The following is a 10619-nucleotide window of genomic DNA, read 5'->3' as shown; positions in this document are numbered from 1 at the left end:
ACTCGCTGATACAAACACAGGGAAGCTACCTAGCAACTGTGTCGCTGGCCATGGTGCTAAAAAACAACCCTACCGATTGATTATGGGTGCGACCCACTCAGAGGTCATTAACGTGCCATTCACTTCTCAAATTACCTATTTATCGCTGTAATAGCGTGGAAATATTCCTCAAAATGTGTCAAAAATGCTTTCTTTCCAACTACAAATATTTTCTAAAGAAAGTACTTTCCATTTAATCAAAGACTAAAATTAAGGCTTGGTTTTGATCAATTATCTTTACTTTAATCATCTTCAGTTGAATGCATAATTTCTTTGTTCCTATCATGGCATTTGTTTCCACTTTTTGTCTGGTTCTTTGACAACACATCCATGTTTTAAAGGTTTCACTGGTTTCAATAGTTTGTTTAAGGGTGTTTATTTTTCACACTTATTTTATTCAGCCATTCATTCACTCACTGATTCATTTCAACACCTCAAGGACAAGTTTGAAGTCTTTTCATGCAAAGTGTTAACCACACTAGATGTGACACAGTGTGCTTCAGGTTTTTCAGGCTTTTTTTGCTGAAATTGTGTGTGATGTAACACGCCTGATCCTTGTAGTGTAAGTAATTATGTGACCTTGTGCCCCCTTGGAGGTCAGAGCTCACGGTCAACTACAAAACAGCAAACTGAGTTGGTGGATTGAGGTAAAACTGCAGAGTTAAACATTAAGTAGTGCTTTCCCTACAAAGAAATGCAATATGTTTCACATAAAAGCAAAGGCATTAGAAGAAAGAAGTAGTGCAAAAAGGCTACAAGTAGTGGGCCCATACTGTAGTCGATTGTCGATTAACAGATTACTTGATCAAAAAAACGATTTTTGATATTCTAAAGTGGGTGTATACACCAATAATTACAGTCATGCCTTGTGAGCCAAGTATCACTTGCAGCCTAAAGGTAAATCAAGATTAAGAATTAGAGCTTTTGTTTTCAATTTTTCATTGTGTCAAAAGTCTGCATGTTTTCTTAAAAATACATTTGACTTTGAGCCGTAATGTCTCAGATCTCAATAAAATGTGTTGCTAATCATTTTCTAATGATGAGATCCATTGATCTTTTTTCGAGATGAAATTGTCTAATCTCTTAGCATCATATTTGAATGATTATAGGCCTATGTGAACAAAAGTATTCTTACTATAGTACGTTTAGTGTGTTAGAAATATTGTCTTGGCAACAAAAATAAGCTTACCCATAGCGTTTGTCTCATGAATAATAATAATAATTTTGAGAAACTAATTTTAGACACAGAGTGATCACTAGTCATTGGAGACATTTGAGTCTATTAAGTAAATAATTGCGAAATATGACTACCATGAATATAGCAAACAACTCTTATCTAATAAATCAAATAAATGTGACGTACGAGAATCTAAGTTTCCCGACCGTCTGGAACGCAGCATTTTAGCCATCAAGTCTGTTCTATGGGTATTCCCATATTACGTGAACGCAGCACAAAACGACAGCAAGCAGAGGTGAAAAGTCTGGATCATGTTTTCATTCCAGTGGAGGCATACTTGAACGACAAAGGACATTGTAAATAAAGATCAACAGGGCGGTTAGCAGAGCACGTCGAGGTTCTGTCCACAAAGAGAAGAATTGATGTTGTTGTTAGCCCACCAGCTAGCACAAGCTGAAATTTGTTAGCTAGCTAAACGGAGGACCCTGTTAGCTAACCGCCACCATCATCGCTCCTAGCCAGCTGTGCATCGCCCTGTCTTCCTACGATGGGAAACGCAGCAACTGCCAAGAAAGGCAATGAGCAGGAAAGCGGTAAGCACTATCCAGCTGTTAGCCATCTCACGTTTGCTTTTTCAGCGTACAAAGCGTGAGCTTGCTTATCGTGAAGTCAGTGGAGAGCAGCCTTTAGCAGTTGTTGTCCAGTGTTAGCAGACAGTAACGTTACAGGAATAATATAGGCTGCAGAGAAGAACCATCTTTGATAGGGCAGTTTACAAGATGTGTTAGCTCCCACGTAATGCTTTCTGTTTGCTTATCTTACTTGGAAACAGTGCCACAGATGATGCTGCTAGCTAATTATTGAAAGTGACATATGAACAAATGACAGTGAGGTCCTGACCATCCAGTTGAAGGTTTCCCACAGTAGTAAATACAAAGAAAGATCCTTGACTCAACGAAATGAAAGCGTTTCTAATTTTTTCACTGTAACGTTTAGCTGAAGTTATCAAGGCACCTTGTTTAATTTCCAAGGAAGATCAGCTTCCTGGAGCCAGATAACACCTGCAAACATTGGTTTCTACTCAAGCTGCAGTACGAGGCCTAGTCACTGCTAACAACAGGTACCTGATAACGACTCACAGACAAGTTGACCAGAAGACTGCTTTCTAGTGGTTTCGAGTATAGCTTTGTTTTCCAAACAAGGGCTGCAAAATGGCCAGCAACAGTTTCCATGCAACCTGGTTGACACTGATGTGTCAAGTCAGCTGTCAACAAGTTTACTGTAAATCAAAGTGTTATGCCTTGATCGCTGCTTTCTTACAGTGACATTAACCTGTTGTGTTGATGCTATAACATCAAGGAAAGGAAGCTCCCCTCTTAGTCAAATTGCACCTGCTGAATCTTCAATCATCAATCACTTGAAAGCAGTAGTCAGAGAGAACTATGTTGTGTTTAGTATGCATTTCTCAGTAATGACCAAGGTAATCCACTGTACCATGCCTAGTGGTCTGCCTGCACTGATCTTGACCTGTTTTCTGATTGGCAGCAGTCCATTCAGTCTCACAGCCTTGTGGCTTAAGCCACCTGTAGTTTCTGCAGGGAGGGGCTGAGGGTTGTGTACAATAACACTGTGATGCAAACAGCAAACCGCAGAAACACGTTAACACATCGCTTTTGTCATTTAGATTTCTGTTTACATTTTAGGTATTTAATTATCCAGAGCGACCCACACTGCTGTAACTCCAAAACGAACCCAGCTTTTTTATTTATATAAGTATGCAGCATGAGGGTCAGTTCATAAGGGTGACTTTAAGCATAGGGGAAACCTCTTTGAGGAACTGCATTGTTAAACTTTACCGCCAGGGAGCCAAATAACCAGGAGATTTCTCTAAGTCAGTCAGTGGATGTTGCAGGCTTACAGTTTCCTTATCAGCACTCTGAATGCACCACAGCTGTGCAATGTTTTTGACATAACGCAAAAAGGATGGCTTTTTTGTGTGCTTTGCTTACTTTGTATACATTTGTCAAAAGAAATGTCGCCATTTGCTTTGGAGACCAATACGTTTTTTCAAATCACACAGAAAAAGTAGACATGCAGTTGGCCTCTGAAACAGAAGCAGAGTACTTGAACAGGAAGCTTAACTTTATGTGGTTAGCCAAGCATTGCAATGCTCTTGGCTGCATACAGGAAGCTCGTATCACTCATTGGTCTTCAGTCTGACAACGGTTACTTTGCCTGTAAGCCTTTTCACTCCTGCATCAAGAAATTTGTCTCAAAATGGCCCAGGGAAAGGATCAATCCTTCGCCAGCCGAATTTTCCACAAATATCGTAAGAGTAGCCAAGACCAAAGAGGACAAGATAGTGAGGTGCCCCGTGTCTCTGAGTTCACCATCATGTGGGATAAGTTGAGTAAGTGTTTTGCTTTTACACTTAAAAATGTGTCCGCCACCATCTGCAGCTCTAAGCAGTTGCGTTTGTTGTTCTTGTTTGCAGGAAAACTGATTTAGACGAAGCTTATAAATTAAACCAAGTGGCATTTTAGTCTAAATTGTACAGGTCTTTTAATAGGGTTTGGAAAGCCTTCAAGTGTGATTATGTATTTTCTTCATGTACATGGTTGTTCAGTTGGTCATCAATAGTATGTCAGGTCTTAAAACTTCAAGTAGCAGCCCGGTTTCACGGTTTCTCCTTACTTTCCTCATCAGGTTCATGATTGCTGTATTTTTTTCACACATTCTTGATCCACCAGAGGCATCAGGAAAAGCAGCTTAGGCATAACACTTTGTAGAACAGGCCATTTGAGGCGCTTCAGTGGCTTACATCATCTTAGTATCTCTGTCCTGTCATTTTTGTGCACTGTTTTGCAAGTATGAAATATGTGTTTATGTGTGCTTTTTACAATGTCTGAATACTGAAGACTACCTACTGTGCAGAATCAAACCCTCATCAACAGCAATATCCACTTATTGCTTAATTGTAAAGAATATACAAAAATATGAATAAAAAAATATAATATAGATGCTGTTTAAATACCGTTGACTATTGGTTTTAGCTAGTTTTCAGAGACAACCAAAACAATCTTGCTGTTTCAATGTAGAGCTATTTTATCAGGTTTAACTTCTGTCGGGGGGCCTTATGTTGTCTTCTTCAGTGCCATTTTGTTGTGTGTTGCATTTAATCCACTTGAATCTCAAATGTTCTTGTTTTATGCACTTCATAAATGTTTCTTCCTCTCTTTCTCTTCTCCATCATTTCCATCCATGTGGGTGAATGTTCCTGCAAACCCTTGGTGAACTGTAGAGACTTTTGGTATGCTCATTTTTCCATGAGACATCCTAAGTCACAGATAGAAAGCTTATTCTGCAGTTTAGGCCTAACAGGCTTGTATTATCCTATATCTAAATGTTGATGTTACTTAAGATAGACTGTTAACACCCAGCTTGCACATATATAGCAGTCCTTCAATGCCAGTTGTGCATTTAAATGAGCGGCCGCATACCAAGTGCACCACCAACTTGACATTAGATACTTAGATACTCTGTGACTTTGGACATCTCATGTCTGCTGTGACTTTCACAATGCACTGTCTTTCTAATGCCTGCACTGTAGTCTCAGTTATGTTCTGCATTTTGGGTTTTTTCTGCCCATTATTCCTGCCTCCCCTCTTTACTCCTACCTACTCCTGAAAGGGATGCAGAATAGCTTGTCTTTGAATTGGCCAATTCTGTAAAGTCCACAAGAGCTCTTTGCATCACTTTATTAATTAAAATTTCCTGCTTAGACGTGTGGTTTTTAGTTTTGTTTAGGAGGTATTTTTTTGATGTTTCGTCAAGTATAATCCTGCATCCCCAGTACTTGACATTTGCCTGACCTTAAAATGCATTTGTTTCCCTGAACACGTTAAACTGCCCCAGTTTATTATTTCCCTCTATATGTTACCTGACCTTGTGAGTACCAAAAAATGTTAAATAACACTTCTGTCTCTTTTTTATAGTGAAAGAGTTCTTAGCTAAAGCCAAAGAAGATTTTTTAAGAAAATGGGAGTGTCCACCACAGGTAAGTTGTTCCCTATTCACACTTTCATTTCATCTGACTCTCTGGACTCAACTGTTTTTCATGAGGCAAAATGATTAGACATTTTGTATGATAGCGCCTAGACACTTCCTGTCTCAGATCTTGTTGACTTGAATGCTCACTGATTGCATAAGTGTACTGTGTCAGTAAGAGGCATTTATTGTAAAAACATCCAGTTTGTGTTTTTACTCTGAGCTACATGGAGACAAAATGTTTTACCAGTGGCACCTATCTATAAGAGTTGCAATTACACCAAACTTACAAGCAGAAACAAAGCATTTTAATCATCAGTTTGCTGTCTCACTTCCACTGATAATGTGTTTCCTCAGAGCACAACGGGCCTGGATGACTTCGACAGGTTCAAGACTCTGGGCACTGGCTCATTCGGGCGAGTTATGCTTGTGAAACATAAAGAAACAAACCAGTTCTACGCCATGAAGATCTTGGACAAACAAAAAGTAAGTGTATGGCTTTAAAGAAAACCCATCTCATAAGAACTAGTGTCGTAAATCAGACTAGTCTTTGAAAAGCAAATGCTCTAACTACTTGAATGCGGTGCATCTCATAAAAGGAAATGGAGCGTTTCCTCTCACGCACTGCCTGCATGTTATCATTGAAAACCTCAGAGGTGCTTCATATGAGACTTTCGATCTTTAAATACTGATGTGAGAGTCGTAGGAGGAGGTTAGCATGTCCTCAGAGCGTTGCTCATGTAGCAGTACTCTCTTCCCTTGAATTTCACACCATTAGTTTAAGAGATAAACCTGTTTGTCTTTCTGTTTCAGCTTTTCTGCTGCTCCTTTTCAGTGTATAGCTGCTCACTTGGCTCCTTTTTTTGTTTCTTAACACTTTGTATGCTGAACATTTATTTGTCGCTCACAAAGGTCTTAAAGGTGTTTTTGCATTTTTTACTGCCTTACAGGTGGCAATTGTTTTCTATTTAAATATTTCAGTACAGTATGCAAATTAACTTGCAGAGACCTAAAACTTCATTCATCACAGTAACTGTCATGGCCAGGTGTTATTATCATTGTGTGGTAATAACAAACTATAAAAAAAACTATGGATGGAGTTCATGTCTGACAGTCAGCTGTGCTGACATGCTTGTTTGAATCTCTGACATGTCAGACTTGAGAGCCTGTGAACAGCAGCCTTTTTAAACCAAGGACCAAGCAAATTAGGACTTTTCTTTCTGCGATGTCTGTGTTTGCTCATTGTTAGTCTGTCTTTGATTTTCTGACAATAAGGCTTGTGGATGCAATGCTGTCAAACACCTGACTCTCAAGTCCGAGCTTTCAACCCACTAATGAATGCATTGAATGAGAGGACTTTTCAAATGAATTGCACCTTTAACCATGCAACAACTGACTGAAAATAAAACAGAGCATGACGTTCACTCTGATGGATTATCTATCTTGAGCAAGTTTTAAGTCTGTGAAAGATGATTTTCATACCTTACTGAAACTAATGAAAGTCAGTAGACTGGAGAGTAGGACTGACACGATTCCAAAATGTAAAAGATTTACTTTGCTTTGAAAAATGATAATCATAATTGGGCTATAACTTGTAAACATCCTTTTGTGTGTATTAACATTTTTTTAATTAGGCATACACAGCGCTCAGAAATCATGAAAAAACTTTTTGGGTACTTCTATTCTGGAAATTATATAACACACACATTCTCAGTTACCAAGAACATACTATGAATATAGCCTATGTACTTTATATTGTGCCCTGTTTTTTCAGGTGGTGAAGTTGAAGCAGATAGAACACACACTAAATGAAAAGAGAATACTACAGGCCGTCTCCTTCCCTTTCCTCGTCAGACTGGAGTACTCTTTCAAGGTACATGCTGGCTTCCACCTCACCAGCTACATGGTTACCACATTACCAGCGTTTTTATACCAAGGAAACCTAACGCTAACCTAGCAGACCTTTTGTGTTCACCTTTCACTGTGCTACATCTCAAAATATCCTGCAAACAACCTCAACAGAGTAGACACCCCCGTTTCTGTACCATCATTGAATCTGATTGGGGTGTTTTTATATCCCAACTTGAAGAGCACTTATCATTTAACATGTGATCAGTTGTTATGCCCCTGCTTAAAGGTTACTTGCTTTGATTAACAGGACAACTCAAACCTCTACATGGTGATGGAGTATGTGCCCGGTGGAGAGATGTTCTCACACCTCAGACGTATTGGAAGGTTCAGGTATAGCGAACGTAGAATTAAAAATTTTATTTTACATATTTTAGTTTTTATTTGGAGTGCTGTGTCAGCCACTAATAGCTGGACAAAGACATACCACAGTTTTCACTTTTGCACAGTGTGGTTCAACAATGTCATTGATGAAATAACTTGAGACAGGCATCATTTTTAAGGTGGCTATACAATGAATCCTTCATTCAGAAGAGACTTGCGTTCATATATTGCACCAATGTCTGATTGTCCATCCTCCCTTCCTTCAGTGAAAACCATGCAAGATTTTATGCAGCTCAGATAATACTCACCTTTGAGTACCTTCACTCCTTGGACCTCATCTACAGAGACCTGAAGCCTGAAAACCTGCTCATAGATCAACATGGGTATATCCAGGTACACAATCAATGTAAAGTTTATAACAGAAAAGTAAACTGAATGGAAAGGTATCAGTCATCAACAAGTTCTGTCTGTAAACTATTAGTTGGTAATTGAGAGGATCATAAGAAACACTATACAGCACAATAAAGAATGTGTTTATGTATGATTATGAAAACAGGTAACAACACAAAAAAAAGCAAATTAACACATTTAGTCGGTTTGACCCAAGTTAGATATTAAAAAAACCTGACCTACAGACACTGGCTTCTGTTAATAGCCATGGTTCTGAAGTGTAGTACATGTTGACTCTGCACTTACGTACTTACTTTTCTTATCACGCTCCTGTTGTTCTTTCTTCAGGTCACAGACTTTGGCTTTGCCAAAAGAGTAAAAGGCAGGACCTGGACATTGTGTGGAACTCCTGAGTACCTGGCTCCAGAGATCATCCTCAGCAAGGTGAACCCTTTATATCCAACACGCACACACTTAAAATGAAACAATGACAATGAGGTATAGTGAGGCACTGACCTTCAGCTTTTAGGGAGAAAAGTATTGAGAATAATAGCCCTTTTTAATGCATAGAAACCCAATTTCATGTCAATGCTGCAGCACAATGATCCTAAACATATAGACAAGCCAAACAGTGAGTAGAGAAGACAGTTTTTTGTTTCATTTGCTACACCAGCCGTATGATGTAAATGTAAAAACCCACTAATTAAAGCTAAGTGCAGAGCCAACACAAGAAGAAATGTGTCACTCCTTAGATGTTTCTGACTGCTCTGTATGTCTCAAGGCTTTCTGACATTTCTGTCATTGTCGCTCATTATCCAAGGTAGCTTTTTTTAAGATTACGCCAAGAAACCAACCTACAGCCTTTGGAAAATAATGGATTTGTTTTCTGTTTCTGACTCTTCCAGGGCTACAACAAAGCTGTGGACTGGTGGGCACTTGGGGTCCTTATCTATGAAATGGCTGCTGGTTACCCTCCCTTTTTTGCTGATCAGCCTATCCAGATCTACGAAAAGATTGTGTCTGGCAAGGTAAGCAGAGATAGCCACACGCAAAGTCTTAAAGTTTAAATATTTTAATCTTCTGTAATTTCTCTGCTTGCCTTTCAACCACTTGACATTGTTTCTCCAGTGTTTCTTATCTCTGTTTACATACCGTAACTACGTATATTTGTGTTAATCGTACTTGATAATCCATTGTTCCCTTCTTTTTTTTTTGCTCCTGTAGGTACGATTCCCCTCTCACTTTAGCTCCGACTTGAAGGATCTGCTGAGAAACCTGCTCCAGGTAGACCTGACAAAGAGGTTTGGCAACCTGAAGAATGGTGTGAATGACATAAAAAATCACAAGTGGTTCTCCACAACTGACTGGATTGCCATATACGAGAGAAAGGTAGGTATTGAATGAAACATGCTATGACACTTCTGTTACCGTCCGTCATCTGGTTCTTGTTCTGAAAAACAATGCACAGAAAAGATCCAGCAAGATCCACTAGGTTGCCTCATATTCAAATGTTGCCCATGTTACCTTCAAAGACTCACTACAAAATCTGAATATATTTGATTCATTACATCTTGTTATATTCTTTTGTATTCAGCATCTGTAATCTTACCTCTTCTGGACAGGTCTATTTCCTCTGCATGTCTCTCTGAATAACCACAGGGCAGCTTGCAAAGTCGGATGATAAACCACTATATTTTTAAAATCTCTACCCCAAACCTACTTAAAAATACCAGCCAGGGGACAACATCATTTGCCGCAGATACCACTAAATCATCTGGCCTCCTGACAGTAATGCAGCCCCACACTTGTTACATCTGAAGTAGTTTTAATGGCTGAATAATGCAATGAGCTGGCTACTCTACTGTCAAGGCGGTTTGGTCTGTAGTCTTCTATCAGTACTCCAGTGAAGCCTTCACGCCAAAATGTGTCAGTAGTATCGTCAGTGTATTAGCCGACTAATATTATGTGCCCCCTTTTTGGTAATTTATTGTGGGGGTTACAAACACATTCTCTCTAAGCAGCCATGATGGATCAGGCAGTGAAAACACAATTTGCCTCATGTATTTTCTGATGAGTGAATTTTAAGACCACAAATTAAGACATTTTTAAAGAATATGAACCAATGCCAATCTGCCATCAATTGATCAGAACATCCCAAGCTCTAGATACCTGCTGTATTGGAAGAACACTGACTCCTACCAAATCATTGAATAATGAATTTTAACAGGACATAATTTACATTTATTAATTAATTATCTGAAAAAAAATCTTATTGTCTTTGCTATTCTTAGGTTGAAGCCCCCTTCTTGCCAAAGTGCAGAGGACCAGGAGACACAAGCAACTTTGACGACTATGAAGAGGAAGACATCCGTGTCTCACAAACAGAAAAGTGTGCAAAAGAGTTTGCTGAGTTCTAGTGAACGGGCAAGAGTCCCATCAGGGACCCAATTTGGGATATTTGCACTCTCCTGAGGGTTAAGGTGGAACTGAGGCCGTCATGTGTTCAAAACAAATGCCTCGTTCCTTCATTCCACACAGCTGAATGAGGTCCTTCTTGCCATGATCCTGCGTGCAGTTAGCACTAACCTATACACAGGCACATTATGCAGACACCCCTCGTGCTGCAACACAAAAATACTAGACCACGTTTTCATCTTTTGTCTTTTTTCTTTTGTTTTTTTATGTTTTTTTGCCACTCATGAATAGCCTCCCTCCTCCTTATTTCAATTCAAAT

At 39.2% G+C, this 10619-nt stretch overlaps 1 protein-coding gene across 3 annotated transcripts; it reads left to right on the top strand.

The window, feature by feature from the left end:
- The first annotated feature begins 1656 nt into the window (after positions 1–1656).
- Positions 1657–10619, top strand: prkacba (protein kinase, cAMP-dependent, catalytic, beta a). Of its 3 annotated transcripts, XM_070909589.1 has the most exons (11): positions 1657–1809; positions 4518–4526; positions 5212–5273; positions 5621–5749; positions 7038–7136; positions 7422–7504; positions 7762–7888; positions 8234–8329; positions 8791–8913; positions 9110–9274; positions 10177–10619. In XM_070909589.1, exons 1-11 carry the CDS (start codon positions 1764–1766, stop codon positions 10300–10302), a joined length of 1065 nt encoding a protein of 354 aa, XP_070765690.1. In that variant the 5' UTR covers positions 1657–1763; the 3' UTR covers positions 10303–10619. The 3 variants fall into 3 exon arrangements, with proteins under 3 accessions (XP_070765690.1, XP_070765689.1, XP_070765688.1); XM_070909588.1 differs by lacking the exon at positions 4518–4526; XM_070909587.1 differs by lacking the exons at positions 1657–1809; positions 4518–4526 and adding an exon at positions 3494–3626.

Source organism: Enoplosus armatus, chromosome 7 (assembly GCF_043641665.1).
Source record: "Enoplosus armatus isolate fEnoArm2 chromosome 7, fEnoArm2.hap1, whole genome shotgun sequence".
NCBI classification, from domain to species: domain Eukaryota; kingdom Metazoa; phylum Chordata; class Actinopteri; order Centrarchiformes; family Enoplosidae; genus Enoplosus; species Enoplosus armatus.
Note: the sequence above shows the minus strand (reverse complement) of the source record. Positions and strands in the feature narration are given on the sequence as shown.

What these genes read in the sequence shown, in the direction of transcription:
- prkacba (XM_070909587.1), top strand. Translation starts at nt 3,494, where the DNA reads ATGGCCCAGGGAAAGGATCAATCCTTCGCCAGCCGAATTTTCCACAAA. An exon ending in AGATCTTGGACAAACAAAAA is followed by an intron (nt 5,750 to 7,037) that starts GTAAGTGTATGG and finishes CTGTTTTTTCAG; the next exon opens with GTGGTGAAGTTGAAGCAGAT. An exon ending in TTGCCATATACGAGAGAAAG is followed by an intron (nt 9,275 to 10,176) that starts GTAGGTATTGAA and finishes TGCTATTCTTAG; the next exon opens with GTTGAAGCCCCCTTCTTGCC.